The 25,492-nt window shown below is 42.9% G+C and overlaps 1 protein-coding gene across 1 annotated transcript in view; it reads right to left on the minus strand.

Moving 5' to 3' along the window:
* Positions 1 to 1,954: 1,954 nt before the first annotated feature.
* slit3 (slit homolog 3 (Drosophila)) overlaps positions 1,955 to 25,492 on the minus strand; it is a 268,893-nt gene continuing 245,355 nt past the window's right edge. The window contains exons 30-38 of the mRNA XM_078289056.1: positions 23,920 to 24,013; positions 23,056 to 23,193; positions 22,130 to 22,370; positions 19,580 to 19,710; positions 7,470 to 7,624; positions 6,842 to 7,005; positions 5,242 to 5,399; positions 4,716 to 4,921; positions 1,955 to 4,340 (exon numbers count right to left, since the gene is read on the minus strand). Of these exons, the coding sequence (XP_078145182.1) occupies positions 4,087 to 4,340; positions 4,716 to 4,921; positions 5,242 to 5,399; positions 6,842 to 7,005; positions 7,470 to 7,624; positions 19,580 to 19,710; positions 22,130 to 22,370; positions 23,056 to 23,193; positions 23,920 to 24,013 (1,541 nt within the window). The 3' untranslated portion in view covers positions 1,955 to 4,086. The remainder of the gene's footprint in view (positions 4,341 to 4,715; positions 4,922 to 5,241; positions 5,400 to 6,841; positions 7,006 to 7,469; positions 7,625 to 19,579; positions 19,711 to 22,129; positions 22,371 to 23,055; positions 23,194 to 23,919; positions 24,014 to 25,492) is intronic.

Raw genomic sequence — 25,492 nt, forward strand, 5'->3', positions numbered from 1 at the left:
AGCGTTACCAGCCGGCGGTGCAGGAACCTGAGGATGTTCTGCTGGACATTTTTCTAAACTGCACACTGGCTGGCTGGCACTGTGGACACAAGTCTAATGAACACAATGATGCAATATGACGATAAAAACATATTTCTCTCCACATAATTCATAAGAGTCATAAGACATCTAATCAAGTGTGTAGAGTTCTGATGGTTTTGACACACAGCTCTGAGTGCCACAATAATGATGTAGTTTGCTTAGCAACAGCAGACCTAAAATCTCTTTTATGATAATTAGCAAATGATAATTAGCCAAATGATAATTCAGTGTCCTGAATCCAATTTTTGTTGCCCCTTGGACGTCAGTTTTGAGCCCCGTTAATGATTCTGTAAAGCACTTGATAAAGCTTTGTATCTTTGTTCTGAAAAGCCTTATGTAAAGTATTTTTATAAAGTTAAATATATAATAGTTAATGTTTTCGCCTGCGTCTGTGTGTCCGTCCATCCTTCCATCTGTTAGCAGGATATCTCAAGAAGTTGGGCACGGATTTGCACAAAACTTGGTATGAAGGTTGGTTATGGGCTAAGGAAGAACTGCTTAACTTTTCATGTTGATTGGCCAAAAGGGGGCGTGGTGTTGGGCGTGGCATATCACCAAAAGGTGGTTGTCACACATGGCGGAAGTGCTCTACTGAGCACATTTTCTAGTTACGAAAATGCCACCCTGTTGCATTTAATTCCATCTATGTAGACAGCAATGGAAAGATCAGACTGTTGCCACATATGGTCAGAACATCTGAATTCGTGTGTATTTATGTGAATCCCGCCTCAGCCTCTGGTGGAGCTGATCTCCCAGCATGCCAATATTTCCCATGTATTCTTTCAGCAATGGTGTAACCACTACTGGTACAGAAAATGTGGAAAAAGAACATAACTAAACTGGCCAAATTTCACCCAAAATGCAAACAAATATTTGGACAGAGAATTAGTACTATTATTTCATTACGGCATAACAGATTTATTTTTGCACTGGGTATGGAATCCAAACCAAAATGACCCTCAACCAACACTGCTGGGAAAAATGATTTGGACAGTTTTGCTTTTATATATTTTATAACTCTGCGGTGAAAGTCCTTTACAGAAGGATTCCAATCTTAAGAACTCAGACATGGGAAATTAGTTTAGTTTCAATGGTAGTTTAATTTCAACATTCAACATAAGTATCCATTATCATCACTCACATATTCATGTTTTTCACCTAGGACCTGGAGAATGTGAATAATCTGCATATGTTTATCACTGATTTAATACTTGTTATTTTTCATGGATTTATGATTAAGGCATCTCATATGATTGCGTCGTGTTTTATTGTGTTCACACAGGAGAATTCAACCCTTAAGAGGAGGGATGGGGAGGAAGAAAAGAGCGAAGAAGAGATAAGAGGGCAAGAGATAAAAGATTACATTGTTGTGAGGACAGGAATGGAAGCAAGGAAGGAGGGAAGGAAAGAAGAGAAGAGGGAAGGAAATGGTGAAAATTAAGGTCTGGAGAAAGAGAGGAAAAGATCAGAGACGAGGAAAGGAGGAAGTAAAGGAAAGGGGGGGGAAAGGAAAGAGGGGCGGCAGGATGGAGGGAGGAAGCAAGGAAACAATGAAAGAAGGAAGTACTGTGCTGGAGGAATAAGGAAGGGAGGGAAGGCGTAAGGTGGGAGGAAGTAAGGGAGGTAAGAAGGAAGAAAGGAAGGGAGGGGAGGTATAAAGAAAAGAAGAGAGGAAAAGAAAAAAACAAGGAGCGGAAAGGGCGAAACTAAAACCGGGAATACAAGGATAATACTGTTGAGTATCTCGAACCACCAAAACCCAGCAAAAGAATACGATAGCTGTAAATTAACTGTAAAAGTGTGACAATACCTGCCACCCCGTAGTAAACAAAGCAACAAATGTGTATTTATAAAGTAAACAGTACAGTAGTAGTTACATTATTGTCTTTAATAGTGTTAGTCATCTATGGACGGTTAGAAACCGTGACGATGCAGCGATGCTGTGTGAGAGAGCCGGGTTGTGGCACCTCGGTCCCAACCAGACTCTTTCATCTGATAGAGTTACAGAAGCTACTTTGATGTAGCTGCAACTGAGTCGTTAATGAGGAGGTTCGTTAGGATCAGACTGGAGCACTCGCTTTTTTTAATCAAATAACCGCAGGTCACTTTGTGGATTCCCGCTCCGCCCCATTCATTGTGTAGATTCAAAGCATTATTATGAAATAGTTTCAGTTGACGGTTTAAGATTAAAAGTGAGAATTGTGAGTCGGTCTCTTGCATCCTCTTATTAAAGTACTTTAGAAGCCCTCTGAATGCACCTTACCAAATAATTAGACTTACATTAACGTCTCATTACATAAGACGCTGAATGCATCACAAAGTAATACCGGAAGAGGGAAACATACATTTAAGAATCTGTGTTTTTTGTTGTTGCTGTAAGTTCATATTCCACACAAGGCTATAGAGACATGCATCGTGTAAACCTCAAGTGAGTGACGGTGACACACAAACCCAAACTGACATCAGAAGGAGGGAATCTGGAATGAATGGGGCTCCGATATAGAGACAAGGACTCGATTTACATTTGCTTGGCCCTACGCACAGAACTCGACCGGACAGAAAGGGCATTTCCTGGTGTATCATGGGAAATTCCTTTAGGTACACCTCAGATGGCTGCCATAGAATTTTGATTGCGTTGTCATGGCAACAGGTATTGTTTCCTGTGTGGAAAGGGTATGAGCCTCAGAATGGTGAAAACTGCCGCCACTGGAAAGTTTGTCTCATGCAACGCACCGATGCTTTTGTCCGTAACAAAATGATCAAACATTCACTGGCAGCCATTGAAAATGTTCCGACTGATCATTCAACAACGCTGAATTTCAAAAGAAGGATACCGAGGCACTTCAACGTATCGATAAAACACCCATCTACTGTGTTCCTTCATCAGGGTTTGCCTTGGTATTGTTTTTTTGAAATTCAACTCTAACCTTAACAGCCAAGTGCTCCTTGAAAATGTATGTTCTCAATATAATGTTGATTTGAATGAGAAAGTCCGCTATTTATTACGGTTAACTCCTAATGAACCACAAATGTCTGTCAGATTTTCATATCAAACCTCATTTGGAACCAAGTCTGCTGTGCAACAGCAAACCGCAAAAAAACAAAAAAACAACAACAGCAAAGATGGCTTCCTACGGCACAGCATTAGAACAACCTGTTAATTCATCTCTGTGGAAAGAGTCTGTTGTCTTTTCTCAGAGAACTCACATGTGAGGATGAAGTCCATTATATTATGTAGCAGGTTAGCAAGGCACACACAGTTCCCTTTTGAGCCTCCAAGGATGAGAGCAAAAAAAAAGACTGCCACCATTTCCTTATTCTGACATCTAGGGAGCTTGCTGCACCGATCCCTTCTCGGCGGCCATTTTGAAATGACGTGACGGCCGTTATAAAAAGGCAGCCGTCCTCTCTCAGTGTCCAAAGCCTCCCACACATCAGCACTCACATAAACGTCATGCAAATACACTTAGAAAATATAAAATTCATTGGGTTAGGGTATATATTTATATAGATTTATACATACATATAAATTCATATACTTTTTAGGAATGTTAATCTATTTTGCTGTGTACTTTTTCTTCTTACAAGGTACAAAATAACTTTTCATATGTAACACATTATATAATCAACATAAAAAACAAAAACTCATCAGTCCTTTTATCATCTTTTAGAAAAAATCCCATAATAAAAATAAGTTCTATGTTTTTTTTCTCACTTATATCTTACAATATATTTTCTCTCTGTCAAAAAACACGCACACAGGTCCCTTTTTTGTTTTTGTTTGTGGTTTCTCTTGGCAGCAAATTGGCGGCGGTCAAAATCAACGTGTAAAAAAAATAAAATAAAAAAAAAAATCACAAAATGGTGGTGCTCATCAACGTGGAAAAATCTAAAAAAAAAAAAACGGTGGTGTCGTTGACGTGCAGAACTCAAACAAAATCGGCAGCGGCGGGTGTTGCGAAACAAATGAACCAACTAACAAAACGGCGGCAGGACGCCACGCCGTTACAACGGGCACTTGGAGCAGCCGCATTCCAGGGCGGTTTCCATCTCCTCGGAGTACGAGGTGCCATCGGTGCAGCGGAAGACCACCTTCCTCCTCCGGCTCTTGGTGGCGCCGCAGCAGACGCCGCCGGGCGCCGCGGCCTGGCAGGACCGGGGGCAGTCCATGCGGGGGATCTTGCTGGTGGACGTGCACGTCTTCAGGGGGTGGTGGCGCTTCAGCTGCTCCCTCACCATCTCCCCCTGGCACGTCATCTCTGGACGGTGGAGGAGAGAAGGGGAGAGAGAAGTTAGACGTACTGGGATAGTTTTTTACAAATATTATAGTGTTCTTGTATACTTTGGTTTTAGGTATTTTGTCACTCCTGATCTTTGAATTTAGATACATGGTTTTACGTGATAAAGACTTTGAATAGTGTTTAGGTTTTGGGAGAGTGAGCTTAAAGTTGGTCTTGACTTGCTGAAAAATCCATAATTGAAGCTTATTCTACTGCCTAAATGCCTAAAATGTAAATATAATTTATATATAAAAGCTGACTTTGCTGAGCTTTTGCGTCTTACGTCGACATATCCCTCCCTTTTTCTTTCTGTGCTCTTCCTTCTCCCTGTCACACTCTCTCTCTCTCTCTTACCAGTATCACAGGTAGGTCCGGTGAAACCCGGCTGACAGTGGCAGACCGGCTCTCCTCCCTCGGAGACACGACACTCCCCGCGTCCGCACCGCTGCCCCCTGCAGGCTGAAGGCTGCTGGCTCCGGTCGCAGTACTGGCCCTGGTAGCCATCGGCGCACTGGCAGCTGTAGGACTGACCCTTCGGCACACACAGACCATGAACACATCTGGAGGGAGGGAAGGGGGAGCGGTGAGAGTGTGTGTGTGTGTGTGTGTGTGTGACTAAAACACTGGCTCTTAACCCCACGTTCACACTGCGAGAAACAAAATCAACAAGTCAGCAGAAGTCCATTCATTTCCTACAGAGCTGAACGACCGGGAAAACTCGACCCATGTGTGTAGTCCAATCAGATTTCTGTGCCCCCTTTTATCCCTACTGACGTGATTTCTTCGATCTCATTAACAATAGTTGCACACGCAAGCATATGCATTTGTATGTGTGTGTACATCCATGAACGCGTGCACATTCTCCACTCTCTCCACCTACGCGCTCATCTGACAGGGGCTGGGCGCCGTCTTCTGGTCACACAGAGCCCCGGTGCGTCCTGGTGGGCATTCACATGTTACTCCCATCTCCCCTCCCTGCCTGCAGGCTCCCTGGGCACACACACTGCAGGAATGACACCCGGGAAGAATGCCCTCACCCTGGGGACAGAACAACAAGGCAGGGTGAAAACACTGGGAGGTGAAACAAAGGACGGTGTCAAGAAGGCTCTTAATGCTAATTGGAGAAAACAAAGAGGCGATGTAATGCTACCCAGCAAACATTTTTTATGTTGAACAGATGTTGATGCAACGGCCCGCACCAGCGATGGAAACTTTGTGTAAATTTAGTGCGAAAATGAAAGTTGAGACGACGTCCATATTCATCCATAACTGCTACTTGCATCATTTTAGCTGTAAATATCTTTCTGACATCAGGTCAAAACAGTTTACACATCCATTTTAATATTAATTTTTACTATGTCATATCATATTATGAGAATTTTGTGCTTGTTTGGATCGACTTTGAACTTGGCCTTAACACTTCCTGTCCATCAAATGCTTGCTGGGTAGGGGCAGAAACTAAGGAGGAGTGATGGAAGGTTGTAATGCTAGGAGTAGAAAACAAGGACGGGTTGAAATACTGGGAACAGAAACCAAGCAGAGGTCATATAAGAGTAGAAAAACAGAAGGGGACAAGGAGCATCCTAATGCTACCTAATGATTTTTGCACACTACATATCAAAATTAGTATCAGATTAAAAAAAATGGCAAGCATTTATGCCTTCATTTGATTTGTTTAGGTTGGAAGCCTCTCTCTTTCTCTCTGCATCTCAGTTTATTTCAGTGTTTCAGTTCAACATGCTTTCTTGGCATTACAGTTGAGAGCTGTTGTTGCCAAAGCATCAAGGTAAAAGCTTCTAAAATCCCTTTCCCACCTTGTACCGCTGCACTTGTGCTTGCTTGCGTACATTTGTTTGCATTTCAGTGCCTGAAGGAGGATCTGGGTTTCTGCTCCCATACTCTGACTCCCCCACGCAGTGAGTATCTGTAGCCTGTGTGTAAGTAATGAATGTTTTTGTAGGCAACAATAGCCTCTCTATGTCTCTCTCTCTCTCTCTCTGTAATGCACACAGAACTAAGAGGGTTCCTCAAGGATTCTTGGTTAGGATAGTTAGGATAGTGGCTCTATATATGACCTGCAACAACTGAAGGAACCCTCTGACAGAATAAGGAACCTAGTGTGGTTTTTAAAAAGATCTTCTTAAAGGGGACGTAAGTACGATTTTTACTGCCCTATAGTGCAAAATGACCATAATATATCTGCAGGGGGTTGATAGGGTTGTTGATCAATATCAACAATGATGACTCAATGATTCCTTCACCAGGTACTGAGATTTCTGGCTTTCAAAATTCACTTTACAGCCTGTATTGTCTGTTTTAGAACAAAAACTGCCCGTCCATTAGAGTTTCAAGACTCCCAATTCCCCTCAATGGCACCAAAAGGAGTTTTGCTATGGTACTATGGTAGACGCTTAAAGAACCATTTTCTGGTACTATATACACCCCTATTTGTCAAGAGTGTACGTTCTCCATGTAATTACCTTGCCCTCTGCCCCTCGCGGCGCCCCTGTGCCTCCTGGGGCCCGGTAACCCAGGTCTTGAGGCTCGCCGTTAACCCGAACGTTGTGGATGCAGCCGTTAAAGGCCTGAGGGGAGCGTTCAGGCCCGGGACGCAGACCTGACGCCACCACCTGGGACGGGACGCCTGGAAGGAGCGAGGAGGAGGAGGAGGAGGAGGAGAAAGGAAGGTATGGAAAGCGGAGGAGGAGGAGGAGAAAAGAAATAAAAGTGAAAATTGAGATGGGAGGTAGGGGGAAAGGAAGGGAAAAGAGAATAAATTGGAAAAAGGATTGCGAGGTAGGAGAGAGAAGAAAAAAATGTAGATAGAGGAGAATAGATTGAAGAGAGGATGAAGAAGATGGGAGAGAGGGGGGAGAAGAAAAAGAGGGAATAGAAAGTGGAGGAAAGAGAAGAGAATGGGAGAAAAAGAAGGAGATGGAGAGAGAAAGACAGAGAAGGGAAAGAAGGATTTTTGATTGATTAATACTGTCTTCCCACCCCTGGTTTCATTGGTTCTTCTGCATGTGCATGGTTCTGTGTATATACATGTGTGTGTGTGTGTACTAGCATGTGTGTGTGTGTGTGTGCAGTGTGTGTGTGTGATCCTACCTCCTATGTACAGCTGTGTGTTGTGGTCGACGGAGGGCTGGCGCGCGAGCTTGCCCAGGCTCTTGGGGGCGCCGTTATCCACCACCAGGCTCAGTGAGTGGTTCTGGATCAGCAGCTCCACTGTGTGGAAAAGGCCGTCATTCACCGACTCCACGCTGCACACACACACACACACACACACACACACACACACACACACACACACACACACACACACACACACACACACAAAGAAAAGGAAGGGTTGATGTTCAGTATGGTTCTTATTATGATAAATTACAGTTGAATTCTACACCAGACAAGAGAATTAGGGAGGAAAAAACATGATAGAGCAAATTGGAAATGCCAGACACAAAACAGACTCCAAACATTCTCGAATCAAACATTTTTTTCTTTGTTTTGTTGTGTTTGCGAATAGACCAAAATAAATAAAAAAGAGATTAAGGAAATCTATGTTGAAATGTTATTCTCAGACATAAAACAGACTAATCACATCCTAAACTCAAAGTGTTCTCTTGGATGGTCTTGATCTAGACCCTGGTGTCTTAACATAGGGGTCGAGGCCCACAATGGTTTCAGAGCCCTGTCTCTGGTGGGTACCCACACAGCAAGAGTACTGGCATATTTTAATGGGCCTGGATGCCAAGGCAAGACTGAATTTACTCAGTTTAGCACCCAGACTGAAGCACTTTAAGGACCCTTGCGCTTGAGAATGGGGCCTTGTTGCTGGACCACTGATATTTCAGGGGAAATAATGTTTCCACTGAAGAGGAGGCTGCAATGAGTCGGGATCATGACCTTTTGCACCGTGTCTGACCCTGAGAAGAAAGTGTGTGCGCTGGTGTGTGTGTCTGAGATTCCCCACTAAGTGGTTTTTGCTGGAGGGGAGACAGACAGCTATAGAGACAGTGGTTTGGCACAGCCGAATGAGAGAGAGAGAGAGAGACAGAGAGGGAAAGAGAGATAGATGGTGGGGTGGTAAAGTTGACTGTGCCTCCGTTCACCCAAGTTCCTCCTTTCCCAAACCCGGAGAAAACAAGCAAAACATCAAAAACACAAAAGAACAAGTGAAGCCACTCTTTCCGTTGGTGGTCTGCTCCAGACTCCCATAGCTAAACATCAAGACAATACTTCCCTGTGTCTGCAGGCTCTTATTGGCTAACTAGCTAAGGAGCCTCCAGTCAGCTTTGATTGACAGCTGTTTATAGAGCGTTCAGATTACAGTAGTGTTACATTAACAGCCAATGGAACCAAGGTTGTGAGTTCTGGAGGCGGGCCAACATGACATTTAAAGAAAATACTGACCATACAAAAGGAGAAAAACACTGTGAATAGAAGGAGACAGAACGGATATTATAATAATAATAGAAGAAGAAGAAAACAGACTGATCAGGATCAGATCAGGAATCAGAAATATGACCATATTTTTTTTTGCAGCTGTCAATGTTGGTCATTTATTGTAGATAACAACTGATACATGTAAGGGATTTTACTCAGACTTTTGAATGCTTAGTAACCCTTAAGTTACTTTACATGGTAGGCAATCATTAAGGGTTAGAATATACATAGATTAATAAGTACAATAAGAGATTAAAGCATTCTATTAATCATTGATTGAATATATTTTAGTCATTTGTACTTATTTCCCTAAATCATATATTCTATAAGGTTTACAGTATTATCTCCATCATAAGCCATTAATCGGCTAAAATTTAAAATAGCATTTTTGGCATTACTTTTGCTTTATATATCTGAAACTTGGATAAAAGCATTGCTAGGATGAAAGAGAAACAAAACTAATATGCAGTCAACAACAACAGCAAAAACTCGTTTCGTGCTTTTTTTCTGAACATCAATCTAGCTCAGCATTTAGCCGGCGGTTTCTAAAGTACAAGCTCCTACTTCACTGTAGACCCAACACAGACACATGTATGGTTTCCATTAGAAGCCATGTAATTTAATAATGGTCTCAAACAGGCCTGCTGCAACCAAGCAAAATGATGCTCTGCTAGCCTGAAAGATTAGCTCTCTCTCCTCTCTTCTCTTCTTATTCCCTCTCTCCTTTCCCTTTTCCTCATTCATCTCCAGACTCCTTCCCTCTCCTTTCTCCTGTTTGAATCCACTGTTATCGCCCCTCCTCTCCTTTCTCCATTTCGTCATCCTCGTCTCCTTTCTTGTCCCGTCAGCTGATTTGCTCCGCCGTCCTCTCCTCTCCTCTCCTTTCCCTTCCCGTCACATTTCAACATCCCCTTCTACTCCTCTCCTCTTCTGCTGCTTCCTTCCTTTCATCCTACAAGTGTCGCATCCCCTTTTAAATTTGTTCAAGTGTCTGGAAAGTTAAATCAAGCAAGCGCACCGCGAGTAGCTCACACAGCTGAAGGCATTCTCAGATTGATTTTTTGCACAGGTTTGAATTTAACACACTCATTCTGACACATCACACACACATTCACACACATTCACACACAGTTCTGAACCTGCTGTGACACCAAACCTCCACTGGGTGGCAATAGATGACCAGTGGTCAGTGTTTCCAAGTCCGCCAGCCCTTCAGGCTATTGTGTGTGTGTGTGTGTGTGTGTATATGTGTTTGGTGTGTGTGTGTGTGTGTGTGTGTGTGTGTGCTTACGTGTGTTTGATGTTTGGCAATATCAGGCTTCATCAGTGTTTTGACAAGTGGACGTTTTCCAGAACCTGACTGAGACGTGTGCGTGTGTTTGTGCATACGTCTGTCTGTGTGTGTTTCTGTGTAATTATGCATACGTGTGTGTGTGTATGTGTGAGTGTGTGCATACGTCCGTCCATATGTGTGTGTGTCAGGCTCTTTGAAGTCGTTGGGTTGGCCCGGTGTATTAGTTAAAAGCAGCCCATTATGGAATTCAATAAAAACAAACACACGGCCGTCACAGATTTCAACTGCCTCTCTCTTACTCTCATTCTGTTCGTCCAAGCCCGCAGGGGAAGTCAATTTCCTGTCAGTCCAGAGTCAAATACACACTGAATGCTTACACACACACACACACACACACACACACACACACACACACAAATAAACTTTACGAAAAAAAAAAAAACATCCTAAAACCCAAAATTGCCTTTTTATAACTGAATCAAACGCAAACCCAGAAATAATTACCGGTCGTTGACTTTATCTCAAAGTGAAAAAAGATATTTGGATTAGAAACAACCGCACAGATCTACTTACACTGTTAAATCTAATTAGGCACTGCTATCATTTACTTACAAGCTTTCCTAAACCACATTTGTGGTGTGTGCATGTGTATGTGTGTGTGTGTGTGTGTGAATAGTGTTTGTGCACGTGCATTATGTGTTACTATGTGTCTTTACTGTGTGATTTCTTTACATGCAAGTGTGGGTTTGTCTATGTGTGTGTGTTTCTGCATGTTTGTGTGTGTATGTGCATGTGTCTGTGTTAATGAGTGTGTGTGTATACGTGTGTGTGTCTGCCAGTGATTCTGTGAGTGTGTGTGTGTGTGTATTTCTGCGTATGTGTGTGTGTGAGTCTGTATGTATGTGTATGTGTTTGCATGTGTGTGAGTCTACTTATGTGTGTCTGTGTGTATGCTCTTGTGTGTGTGTGTGTGCGTGTATATGTGTGTGTATCTGTCGGTGAGTGTGTGTGTTTAGCAGCCCAATCTGGTTAAAATGATGTTCAGCAGACAGCCATCCCGGTCCCATATTGCCGTGGTAACCTCAATTAGTCGTTGCTGAGAAGGCAGCTGCTGAGCGGCGAGCTCCTTCACTGTTTTCTTTCCCCCTTTTTTCAGCTTTCATTAAACCAGGCCGGTCAGTTCGTATGAAATTTGTACTTTTCAGGAATGGATTCTAAGCTTTTTGATGTAGGGTTTCAGGAATGCGCGCTCGTTGTTTCAGGCCTATAAGGTTTCAGGAAAAGGATGGGTGAACGGCTTCTGAGCGTTTTAAACCTATAATGTCCAAGGACTGGCTGTCTGTTTTTTACCGCAGCACCGTGGGTTTCAAGAGCCAAATTCAGGTCAGGCAGTCAGAATGAGGCTCTCCTCTAAACCGGGGCGCTATCGAACTTTAAAATCATTTTCTATTAATCATGTCTGTTTTTTTATTGAGCAGTGTCTAATTAATCAAGTAAAAGTACAAATAAAGGTTGTAGCCTACTGTTGTGAAGATCTAATCTGTACAGAAAAGACAAGAAGAAGTGTTTGTGTGTGTGTGTATGTGTGTGTGTGTGTGTGTGTGTGTGTAGGTCTATACTCTTATAGCTGCCTTCCTGCTAAAGGCCGTCCGATGCTGCCTTATAAAAAAGGCTTACAATCAATATATAGGCAAGACAGAAAAGTAAAGTAAATAAGGGCAACCCTGTGGATGTAATCGCTGTGCATATTGTTGCAGATTCTCTAAAAGAAGCTCAATACTGTGTGGGAGGCGGTTATATACTGAATTTGTATCTGTTTCCGTACACAGAGATTGAGTGCTGATGGAGCGGAATAAGCAAATTGCCAGGGGCCAGATAAACATGTAGCATAGTGCGCGGGTCAGTAGCGTGACATCATGATATCTCCACGATTGGGTCATCATAAAAAGATCTCTACCACCACTTAGACCTACTGTGAATCACTTCATTTCAGAGCTTTTTACATTGACAGTCCATTCAAGAGCCTATTACTACTCAATATGCTTACATTCATTTCAAAAAGTCAAATTCAAATAGCCTCCTACACTTTTCAAAACCACAACTGTGACCCGCCGTCACTCGATTATTTCCCATTATTTCCTGAGTGCACACACTGATGAAAAAAAACACTCAACTCGGGCACAATAAAAAAAACACTAAATCAGAAACTTTGACAAAACAAAAACGAGAGGAGGAGAACGAGACCTGATAGCTCCAACTTCGCTGACAGTGTGCAGATAAACCAGGAATAATGTAAAGGAGAGGGGCGACCTAGACCAGTGGTTCTCAACGTGGGGTCCGGGGACCACTAGGGGTCCTTGAGAGGGTTCCAAGCGGTCTCCAGCAAATTGATGAATTGATAAACTTCAGCATTATTTAATTTACAAGAAGTTAACACAATTAGGGAAAGTAGAAGAACGACTATTTTTGTCATAGTATCACTCTTATCTCTCTACCTAAAATACAGATAGTCATGGGATTCTGGACAAATTCTCAGATTTGGGTCGGAGACACAAAATCTCATCAAATGGGCGTCCGTGGCCCTAATGTGGACTAAATTAGGGGTCCTTGACATGAAAAAGGTTGAGAATCACTGACCTATACGACTGACATCAATTTAAAACAACACCAGTGTTATCCTTTAAGCAGAATACTTTCCCAATACTAGGATAATGGAATATTAATTCTCATGTAAACACACACGGTGAAACACAAGGGGTTCTGCAGTAGAAACAGGACGTGTTTCCACAGCTTGAATCTTGCCATTACTGCCATCATCGCTTCCTCTCTCTTTCCCTCCCTCATCCTCTCCTTCCATCCTTTCCTTCTCTCCCTCACCAAGCCTCCGCATCCCTTTCTTCCTCTATCCATCTTCCTCTGTCTATCCATCATCATCTCTCCCCACTATCCTCCTCTCTCTCCATCTCCCACTTTCCCTCCACTCCTCTATCTATCCATCCCTCCCTCCCTCTATCTATTGCTTCCTTTGTCTCTACTTTTCTCTATCATGCCTTCCTCCTTTCATCCCCCCCTCATCCATCCCTACATCGCTCCCTCTGTCGCTCGCTGATGAATAACAGTAGACGTGCTCTCTTTGACCTGATGGGAGATTAGTGTGGCATTTAGTAAAGGGCAGCACATTAATACACAACACACTCTCTCTCTCTCTCTCTCACACACACACAGACACACACACACGCACGCACACACATGTTCATTAACACTGTGCATGCATAAACACTTTCATCTGTTGCTAATGAGGGCACAGTGAAGGACTTCTACACCTTCTCCTATCTCTCTTTCTGTCGCTCTCTCCCTCTTCACCTCCCTCTGTCTCTCCCCACCTTTTCTCTCCCTCTCTCCTGCATTTTTCTCCTTTTCTCTTTGCCCTGTAGTTTTTTTCCTCTATTTTTGGGACTTATCTCTCTCTCCGCATCCCTCTCTCCTCTTTCCCTGTCCGCTCGCTTTTCAAATCCTGTTTCTCCCTCTCATTGGTGGCTGTCTTTACTGTCCAGATGTTTTCCAGGTGTGTGTGTGTGAGCGTGTGACTGTATGTGTGTGTGTATACATGTGTGTGTTCTGCATGTGTACCTATATATGCATATGTACCTGTGTATGTCTACATGTATGTTTGTGTGTTTCGATGTACATGTATTTGTACCTGCGTGTGTATGTATGTGTATCTTTGCATGTATCGAGTCTATATGCATGTAACCAGATAGCTTTGCATCCAACAGTCCTACACTGTGCATGCTGTGACGCCTCAGTGTGTGTGTGTGTGAACCTGCAGGCCTCCAGAGAAGCCACAGCACTGTGAACGCCTCCTCCTCCTCCCCCTTCACCCCTCTCTTTCATGGCGCACCCTTAACCTAATCCCCCAGATAATCTTTCATCCTTCTGACAACTGTCAAAAACCCCAAACATGATCAAATCTGCATGTTATAGCCAAATGTTAACGACTACAACCGAGGTGACTCACTAATTTGCCCTTTTACCAGCATTAGTTTTGCATTAGTGCGTCTTGGGTCTGGCCACCGCTGCTGCATTCCTGCGCTTCGTCAAAATTTGGCTTGAACGAAATGCCCTCTTCCTGGCTCTCTGGTTTCTGCACCAGATAACCGGCCCAGGGATCGCTCAGAAACATCCCAGGGACTGGCACTGGTCCCTGGCCCTCAGTTGAACAACCACTGAAATAAGAGGACAACTCCGAGGAACTGGCAGTAGCTGTATGGACGGTGCCACGTTAGGGATCTGCCAGAAACGCTGCGCTCAGATTGCGGTGGTTAAATAGTTACGCCATTCTGGACAGTATCAGTTGAGTGGTGGCAGGACGTTCTGCTGTGCCTGCCTAGCCATGCGGTTTCAGTCAGCTTGAAATGTATTTCCAAATTAGGGCAGATAAGATAGGGCATTTGCAGTGCTCAGACTCATGCAATCAAAAGATGGCACATATGAGGGAATACATGGGAGCTTGTGGTAAATTGAGCCCCAGGCTTGGAGCCGGGCCTCTTCTCGTTCCAGATTGGCTAATGCTAAACATAACATAGAGACAGTGTTTACTTAGTGCTTAGCACTGGGCTCAGGTTTGGTTTGATTCTATGGATCTCTCTGTTCCCCTCTTTCTCTCTCTCTCTCTCTCTCGCTTTCTGTCTCTCTTTCGTTCTCTTTTTCCCTGAGTCTGTCTCTCTTTGTCTGTCTCTCATGTACTTTTTGTCTCCCTTTTTTTCCCTTTCGCTCCCTCTCTTTCTGTCTTCCACTTTCTGTCTCTAAGTCTCTCCCTCGGTCTGTCTCTCCCTCACTGTTGTACACTTTCTCTGTCCCTCTTTGTCTTTATCTGTCTCTTTTTCTCTCTTTCCCCCCTTCTCTCTGTCTCTCTCTGTCTCTCTCTCTCTCTCCCCGTCCCCCCCCCAGGCGTGGCCCATGTCAAGCTAACAGGACCAGACAAGGATAATTCCCTGACTCACTCTGTGGTTTACTTTTCCCCTCTGCTTTCCCCCCTCTTTCACTCCATCCCTCTGTCATCCCTCACTCCTCTCTCATCCATCCTGCCATTCAACCGTGTCTCATGGTCTTTTCTTTCGACCGTTTCTATCCATCTCTTTACCCCTCCCCTTTTTTTCCTCCTCTGGCGGGAAAGCCTATTCTGCCCGGTTATCTGTTTATCATGTTGCCTGTTATTTCATTCATCCCTTCCATGCAGCATCAGTCCATCCATCTGTCTATCTGGCTATCTCTCTATCTGGCTATCTCTCCGTCTCTCTAGCCATCAATCTATCTGTCTATCTTTCTATCCATCCCTCCCTCCCTCTGCCCGTCCTCTCTTCTCTCTCCTTCAACCTTTTCAACCCTCTCTCTCTCCACCCCTCCCATCTGTGCCAATGCCTAATTTGATTCACCCCATCGTTTCCATTCCTTCATTCTATCCTTCCTTCCTCTCTAACCATCCCTTCCTCTTGTCCTCTTTTTTTTTTTGCTTTTGCTTTCACCGCGTGCAAGACATTAGCACACATCCCCGTTAAGATCACATTCGGGATAATCTTCATATCTCGATTACGAAATAGCCGCATTTACGTGAAGAAGCAGAACGTCGTCACGGAAACGGAACATACACGGGCTGCAAAAACCTGCAGCAAACAAGATAAGGTGGCAAAGTGTCCCAGACGACCTGCTGGCAAACATCTGTCCTGCTGAAGTGTCCTTGAGCAAGTCATTGAATCCCTCCCGGCTCCAGGGCCGCTGCTCTCTACCTGACCCTGCGCTCCGGCCTCCCTGGAGGGGGCAAGTGGAAAGAAATTTCCCTACGAAGATCAATAAAGCATCACATTGTTATTATAATTCAGTTGTTTGTATGCATCAGTTTATCAAAGGTCATTGTATACAGGATATGAAATTTACATGCGCCGATTAAGTATGCCAAATAATCTACATATGGATGTAGACGCACTCAACACAGCTTTCAGCAGCTGACTTCACTGCAACAGCGGTGGAACAATAAAAATATTTAAACATTAGAGGCATCATAGTATCAATGTCAGTAGATAACGCCTTGATAACTTAACCCCTGAAGCTGTTACCTGAAGTAAAATAATATATATATTTGTCATTCGACAAAATATCAGGCCAATCAAACCAAACAAATCAATGCAATCAATCAACTAATTTCTCTCCCCATCTTCTCTCTTCTTTCTCCTCTTACTTTTGCTCCCAACCTCTATCTCTCTCTCTCTCTCTATCTCTCCATCCCTTTTTCTCCCATCTCTCTCCTCTCTCCCTCCATTCATTTCCAGTTGACATTACTACACTGACCGGTTTGATAATTTAAAGGTGCCGCGGGTAGCATTTTTAAACATCAACATATCATTGTCAGATTAATTGTGATAGCTTGGTATAATTACTGTAAACAAATGAAACCATGGCGGCCTCTGTCTCACACCAGTGGTATTGTTGGTGCTATATAGTGTTTATCAAAGACCACATTTCCCATAAACCCTGTTGCTTCCTGTTTCAAAGAGAATCTTTCCTTCTGGAGTCAAATGTTTTCCGTTGTGCTTCAGTGAAGAGGATAAACATGTTGGAAGTGATTTTTCCATCAGCCTTATTGTGAGAAACTTTAGCAAGATTTTAGAAAGCTTTAGCTCCGTTTCTGCTGGAAGAGCAGCGCCATCTTCCTGTTTGGTGCCGTAAAGCAATCCAGCAGATTTCCGGTGAAATCCGACCTGCTGGCACACACTGTTGAATGCAGTATAGAGGCAGGTAGAGGCTGCCAATATTCTTGGCGATGGTTTCGATGGTTTTCACTTATTATAATGCCTCAAAATGAATGTGGTTATGATTTATTGATGTATGCTACATGTCGCACCTTTATCTGTGACTGCTGTTGACTAGCGAATGTGTTGCATGTTATCCACTGCTTTGTGCGGCGTGCGCTGTTTTCTGTGCTGGCCTTACAAACTGAATTTCCCTCGGGACAATACATAGTATTGGATCTTGTACCTTGTATCCTTCTCTTGCATCTCTGTCTTTCTCTCTCTCCCTCCTTCTGCTACAGACAATGTAGACAGAGAAGCAGACAGAATCAATAGGAGCCAATCACGACAAAGACGGACATGGTCTCTCTCTCTCTCTTTCTCTTTCTTTCTCTCCTTCTCGACTTTAATGTACAGTCAGACAACCATTACCTCTTCTTTCTTTCATTCTTTCTTTCTCACACATTCCCTTTTCCTTCCTTATCTCTTTTGATCCACTCTTATCTTTTGCCCTTCAATCGGTTTCTGTGTTCCTCTGTAAGGGCCAAGGACTGACAGAATAGATAGGGCATCGCATTAAAGTATTGCTATATACTGCAGATGAGCATGTTGAATTGAGGTCATTTATAATGGATACTGTATATATGTAAGGAATATATTCATATATTCATTTTTTATTATAACAGCCATGTGACTTTTTTTTTCTAGCTGATCGGATTTGTCAGGTTTATATAGTAGATGATGTGCCAATATAGCCAGGTAATATTACCAGAAGCAATGAGGACTGGATATGGGAACAAAACTATAATGGAAAATGTGTCTTCGGCGTTGTCATGTGAAAACCTTGTAACTCCAATTTTGGTGATTTTCATGTTTTAACATCACTTGAAGGATTACATGATCTTCTGTCAGTTGAGAAAATTCCACTACAAATTAAACTCATACAACTTTTCTAAAAACATTTTAAAAATCCCAGTGGATAAACTCAACAATGCATGGTGGTCAATCTGAAAACAAGGCTGTTTTTCTTAGTTACTGAAAAGTCAACATTTGGTTGATATGAGTTTTTTTCACCTGACTGCGACAACTTGTTTGTAGTTTCTGGCAGGACTCCAGCCACATATCTTGCCTTGGTTCAACAGCTACCACAGCATCCCATCCTTTAAATACTTTATGGCAGCTCAGAAGAATACTAAATATGAAATAAAGCTATTGCAAAATTTATGTCACAATAATTTACCTGCATGAAGTGCCTGCAGGTAAAAAATACGACTTCTGTATAAGTTGCATCTCTACCTACGACAGACTGCATGGTTAGATACTAAGCTACCAGCTGCCTACCTTGCATCGACCCATGTAATATAATAATAACTTACGCACTGTAGTTTATCACTGCTCTAAATAGCTTATAATGCATTAAATATGGCTTGTTATAAGGCTGCCTCAAAAGACTATCCAACTGCTGTCATGGTAGAGCAGTGGAACAGGACATGTATTGGTTTGAGTCTGTCATGACCTGCACTGCATGTTATTTGAAACACTTTACTTTTCTTCCTGTTTCTCTCAAGTAGATACAACGACCAAGTAAAACAGAAATAACACCAATAAAGCCTTAAAAATAATATTAACAATGGGACAATACTGAAATAGGTCAATAGGGCAATGTTTTTGTGCCACCAATCTCTTTAATGATTATTTTGTGTGCTCATATAATGGATTTTGAAAGTTTGTGCTAACCTATTGTTTGATTATTATTGCATTTTTCGTAGTTTTATGTTTGGTATTGTTGCTGTTTTCTTGGCCAGGTATCTCTTGAAAAGACATTTTAATCTCCATAGGACTACCTGGTTGGTTGAAAATGAATACAACATTCAAAAATAAATAAAAAAGGAGTGCCACATACTGTTATATGTGGCACAAAAACCTTAAATGGTACAGTATGTCCTACAAATAACCACTGAAAACACTACCATGTGCTCTGCCTGGATTACCATTGCTGTTTCCATAACTTACGATGGAATATCCATTCCTATTAAATTGCCTACATAGTTTATTATGTAATATCCGAGGGCTTACACAGCCTCTCTGGCTCACTCGCCCACTGAATGAGGGCTATTGTCTCTGCTGTTTGAAGTTTTACTTACAGAGACTTTTGGTGGGTTTTTCTCAGGGACGTAACTGTCTGGTCAGGACCGTAAAGGAATTCTTGAGAGTTTGTGTTTGTTTATTGAGGGAAGTGCTGGGATATGGATATGTGAGTGTGTGTGTGCGGGAGAAAGAATACGCCTGTGGTTTTGTGTGTGCATAGCCAAGTCAACACCTACTTTGTGCATCCCAAAAACTCTAACTCTGTAATATTGGAATCTTGTGTGTGTTTGCATGTGTGTATGTGTGCTTTTTGTATTCTTCAGTGCTCTTAATGGATGCAAATAAAGCATTTTAAATGTGTGTGTGTGTGTGTGTGAGAGAGAGTGAATGAATGAGTATGTATGTATGAGCAAATGAGCAAGTGTGATTGTGTGTGCTTTTTGTAATCTTAAAAGTCCTTAAACCATGTTGAACCTCAGCAATATTTGAATTCTGCAGATTATAATTAAATTCAGTGGATACAAAGAAAATGAGTGAGGGAGCAAGTCAGTGAGCATGCATGCTTTTATCTAGTGTGCGTGTGTGTGTGTGTGTGCGTAGCCTACCTATAGACGGTGGTGGGTGGGTAGTTGGCGATGTCGTAGATGAGTCGTATGTGTCCCTGGTACAGCTCCAGCGCCAGAGGGTCGTGGTCTTCCTTATACAACAGGATACCGTTGTCTTTATCTGTGGCCACCTGGAGAGACAAACAGAAAGAGGGGGATTGGAAACAGAGGCAGTGCAGATGGGCGATATTTCCTTCACTCAAAATGGAAATTAATAGCCAGGACAAAAATCAATGCAGTAGACAACAAATGTATTGGGTCTGGGTGACTGGACAAATTCATCGGGGAGCAGCAGTGGGCTAAATTGCCTTGATATTTGGTAATTTCAAAAAGAGCCTAGCACAGGACAACCAGTTTCCTGCAGTACTTGAGAAGCATAGACAGCCACCTTGACAAATGAACACCCCGCCTTCACTGTAAAACCCTAAAAAAACCCGAACTCCATTATTTTTCTGTTTATTTTCATTTAGACCAAACCGATGTTGAACATCTGCTGGACAAAGTCACATTGAAGTGACCAATGAGGAACAGATTTTGGTGTCACATTGTGTGAGTAAAGTTAATCGTTACAACTTAAGCAAACGCTAAAGACATAACATACAAAGACATAGCATATCTCAAATGTTAGCAAGTCAATAAGCAACCTTAAATTATTTCCTTCATGCTGTTGCAGACCATGACTTTGCACTGCCTTCCTCCCTGTATTTACTGGTAAACTTGGCAGCCTACAAGTAAGCTGATACAAAGATGACTTTTCAAATGCAATGCAATCAGAAACAGAAATGGCAGATAGAAGTTTCATTTCATTTCAAGTTCCCTGGTTTTCTAATAAGGTGAGTAACTTTGTCATTTTGCAACATTAGATTTTTTGATTTAGCTTTTGCATATTGTTTATAATTGGGCTTAATCTTTTGCTGAGGATGTAACATCACCACAGCAGGCCTTGTTAGCAGTAACGTTAGTTGTTAAATCGAAGTAGTGAGCTATATCAGTGATTTAGTTTTTTCAGGTTGCTTTTCAAAACTTGAAAATGTGGAAAATGTGGTTCTGTGTACTTTTTATGCGTAGGTGTTCAGCTTCATTACTGTCAGCTGCTGCCGGTCACCACTGTCGGCTGCCTTGGCTTTGTAGTAATTCAGACGGCTTGTTTGCCAAGACGCTCACAGCTGGCGAGCACGTAACCTTCGCTACGCTAGTTCTCTTCTGTTTGAGAGTGCTATTGTACGGTTAGATCTGAATTAAAAATATGAGACTTTTAATTCAGGTCAGTATACCACAGCTGCAGCTAAAGAAATAGGAGAAAATGACGAAAAAATAGAAATTCCAGCATGAGTGTCCCTAAACCCGCACGCCTCCCTCACACACACACACACACACACACACTTAACATGTCACACTTGCTCGCGTGCTCCGCTAAGCGCTAACTAACTAGCGAGTGGAAATGGGGCCAAGGGGCCAAGCACTTAACACTCAGGCTTCAATGGAGCATAGCCAAGTCAACACCTGCTAACAAGCTGCTGGAGAGAGAGAGGGAGAGAGAGAGAGAGAGGGAGAGAGAGAGAGAGAAGGAGAGCGAGAGAAAGAAAGGGAGGAGGGAGAGACGTAGAAGGAACCAGGAGAGAGAGAGAGAGAGGAGGGAAAGAGTGAGAAAAACAGAAAAAGAAGGGGATAAAGGAAACAGAGAAAGACAGAAAAGAGAGAAACTGAGGAGAGAGAGAGTGTTTTACAGAGAGAGAGAGAGAGAGAGAGAGAGAGAGAAAACACAGTGATTTATGGAGTGCTGCGGCCCTTTCATTTTTTTTTTCATTCTCTCTCACTTGCCTCTGAGTCAGGGACTCTCGGTTGAGTTTTAACAGCCTTGGCACTGACATTGAAAGCTCCTGGCAGGAACACAGGAGCGCACGCACACGCACACACACACACACACACACACACACACACACACACACACACACACGCACGCACACACACATACACACACACACGCACGCTCACACAGATCCAAACAGGTGTTAAATATCAATTAGACTGCCCTCCTTTTCCTCTTTCTCACTCTCCATCTACTCTTTCATTCCCCCCAAAACAGAGGAAAATACGTTTCTACACAGCTATGACCCTCAGGGGTACGAAACGTGTGTGTCGGTGTCTGCGAATGAGCGTGTGTGTGCACCTTTTTGCATGTGTGTGTGTGTGTATTTTGTGTGCGTGCGTGTGCTCAGTATGCCATGGAAACAGAGGGTGCAGCAGATGTTTGCTTTGCTTCGTCGGCACTAAGTCGTGCAACTCTATAGGCTTGATTTGAAAGGCTCACGCCTCTATTTCAAGAAACCCAAATAATGTTTTCCATGTAGCGCAGCGGAATATAGCATTTATATTTTCGGTGGTTGACATATTATACAAGGTAGTGCTGTTTATTCTGAAGGAAAGGAGGATAATTTAGGATTTCAAAAGTTGATTTCACAACAGGAGCTACTCTGTAAAAACCTATGAACTTCTATACCTTGCAAAACCAATCAGATTTTGTTACCGGATGTCAAAAGTTCACCGTACCTGTAATGAAATATGAGCGGAGGGGCGGAGCTTAGCGCTGGGCAGCTCCACGTACGCCTCGCGACCCAGGAAGTGAACGGTGGCCATCTTGTGGCATTTGTTGCCATAGAAACCGGGCAGGCAGCGGCAGATGGGCTCCCCGGCAACCACCAGGCACTGGGCGCCGTTCTGGCAATCCGATTGGTCGCAGGGGCTCGTCTGCAGCAAGATCATTGGTGGAGGGTTCTCGCAGAACAGCCCACTGTGGAGCAGAAGAAGAAGAAGAAGAAGAAGAAAAAGAAGAAGAAGGAGACTCAATCATGGAGCTTTTGCATTGATTTGTTGTTTCAGCATCCATTCTAAAAAACGTTTAATGGACTTGTTGTGTATTCTCCCTCATTATATTTGACATTATATTTTACATTTGCATATTACATTTGTTAAGTTAGAGCGGTCATATTTCTGAAGGAACTTTGCATGTTTTACAAGCAATAACGCAGCAAACAGCATCTTCTATCTGTCCTCCTCCTTCTCTTCTTTCTCTCTGTCTCTTTCTCTCTTTCTATCTTTTTTGTTCTCTATAGGCCTACACCTTTCTATCTCTGACTTCCTCTCTCTCTCTCTTCCTCCCTCTCTCTCTGTCCCTAGTGATGAATTTGTTTCTTTCTGTCCCTCAACGATGGCCCATGCCAATAGTCTCAGCTATAATTAACCACATGGAGCTGCATCTGCTGCACACACACACACACACACACACACACATACACACACACACACAGTAGGTCTAGACAGTCAAGTGTCTGATAATGAAGCGCCATCTGTATCTCCTCCCAGTCTGGCCCTGAGTGCACGCAAGAGTGTGTGTGTATGTGTCTCTATCTGTGCGTCTGTTGGAGTGTATCGCTGTGTCCATGCTGCGTTTCCACAAGCGAGTGTGTGTGTCTCACCTGAAACCCTCCTTACAGACGCAGGTATACCCGTTGACAGCGTCCACACACTCTGCTCCATGCTGACACTTATTCTCCAGACAGTCATTATAGTCCTGCTCGCATTGTTGGCCCACATAGCCTGGTAAACACTCACACCTAGAGACACCCAAATATGGAGGGGATTACTGTGTGTTGTGATCAGAGAGATGGGGACAGGTTTGATCCCCTGCAACAGCCAATGTGTTCATCAACAGCCTGTGTGTCCTGCTGAAGTGTTCATGAGCAAGACACTGAAACCCTACCTGGAAAGAGCTATGTAAATCGTCCTAGCTATTAAAAATGATACCTAGATAGGATATTTCACACTTTGAACACGTGCGTGAAATTGTTTTTACAATTTTTTTAAGTCGTAAAAACAATTTCACACGGTATTTATGAGTACAAACCAAATGTAGTTTCAATAATCACAGGGTAAAACAGGCTGCACTTTACTGGATGAGAGAGTCAGCTAAATGCTTAAATTGTAAAATCTGCATGTACTGTATATTGTAGGGACTGTACTGTAATATAAAATATATAAATCCATGCGTGTGTGTGTGTTCATGTCCCTGTAAGCGTATATCGCTGACTGGTAAAAACATCTCCAAAATATAAGCTTTTCAGGATCTAAGAAAAACAGTACAGCAGACCATGTAGCCCTTCATCTGAAGTTAAAAATACAAAAATCAAGAAAATTGATTCACCCACTAGCAAGGTGCACGTAATGGGCAGGAAACAGTGGGAAAGAGGAGGATCCAGCAACATTTGCTGTTTTGACTTCAGTGGACTGACCTCTGACCCTTTTAAGTCCCGCCCCCCCCCCCTTGCGGAGCTGTCACTCACCTGTAACTGCGGCCGACAGGGACACACTTGGAGTCGTGCTGGCAGGGGTCGAAACCATGGAGACAGGGGTCGACCACCTCCTCACACAGGTCACCTGGAGACAGAGTCAGAGGGAAGACTTTATTTACTCTGTTTATTAAGAATTATTCTGTGTAAGAGCAATAGGGGTGTGTGTGTGTGTGTGTGTGTGTGTGTGTGTGTGTAGGCTTGTGTTTTATGCAGATTGCAGCTACATGCCACCATCCAAGTGATTATATATCCATGCACACAAGCATCCGTCAACACACACACACACACACACACACACACACACACAAACAAAAGTGTGCACTGCTTTCTACTAGTGTGTGACAAATAATTTCTCACAGAACAGTGCTGTTACATTAACAGTAGAGAAAAAACAAGGAATAGAGAAGCTGAGCGAGGAGAGTAATAGAGAGAAAGACACAAGAAAGAAAGAATGAAAGAAAGAAAAAAGAAAGACGGGGGAGCAGAGGGCCAGTCTGACCTTTTCGCATATGCTATTTGTCAGCTTCGAATGAAGGCGAGAGAGAAAGAAGAATGACAAAAAAGAAAACGAGGGATGGAAAAAAAGAGATGATTTATAAATGTGTCTGTCCTGTCTGAGGCCCCAGATAATCCTGAGGTCCCACACCATTTAACCACACACACACACACACACACACACACACACTGGGAATGGCATTATCAGGTCTTTCTCAGAGCTGGTGGAGAAAGGGGTTAATAGGCTGTGTAACCGTGGCTGCCATCTAAAGATGCACACACACACACAGACACACACACACACACACACACTCGCAGGGTGAGAGAGGTTAACAGTGTGTGTAACAGCAGCAGTTGAAGCTGGTCATATGAAGGAAGAAGGGATGGAGAAAGGTCAAATGCAATTCCCTCTTTCTCTCCCTGCTCTAATCTAATGTTTAACCCGGACTCCCACTCCGTCTTTCTCTCCTTCCCTCTTTCAAATTCACATGACACGCATGTTCTCCCAAACTACACGCCTGGATCTGTTTGAAATAACATCTGTTAAAAAGTTAAATTCTTTGAGCTGCAGCCAAAAGTACAATATAAAAGTACGTTTAAAATTAAAATCCACAGAAAGAACTACCTGGGTAGGCTGTTGCACACTTTGAACACCTGGTTAAAAGGTGCTATGTGTAGCATTTTTAACCAGCATTTTTACCTTGGTATAATAACAATAAACAAACGAGACCATGGTGGAGACGATTAGTGAAGAGGATAAACATGTTGGAATTTTTCTTTCACTCCTTCCACAATCTAACATTGGGATAAACTCCTGGTGCCACACAATGTAAAATGTGTTTGTTTATGGTAACTATTCTCACAAAAGTTATGCTTATTGATGTTAAAATGCTACAATTTCACATGGAATACAAACCAAATATAGTTTCATGCTGTACTTTACCGCTATGAAACTATGCTGAGTGTTGCTCTACCACAGGACAGAAGTTGAACAGTTTCATTCCAAAATGCTCTATTTATCAAATGTATAAAAAAAAAACATTACCTGATGTTCATTGGTTGGTATTTA

This window comes from Centroberyx gerrardi, chromosome 16, assembly GCF_048128805.1.
Source record: "Centroberyx gerrardi isolate f3 chromosome 16, fCenGer3.hap1.cur.20231027, whole genome shotgun sequence".
Lineage (NCBI taxonomy): Eukaryota > Metazoa > Chordata > Actinopteri > Beryciformes > Berycidae > Centroberyx > Centroberyx gerrardi.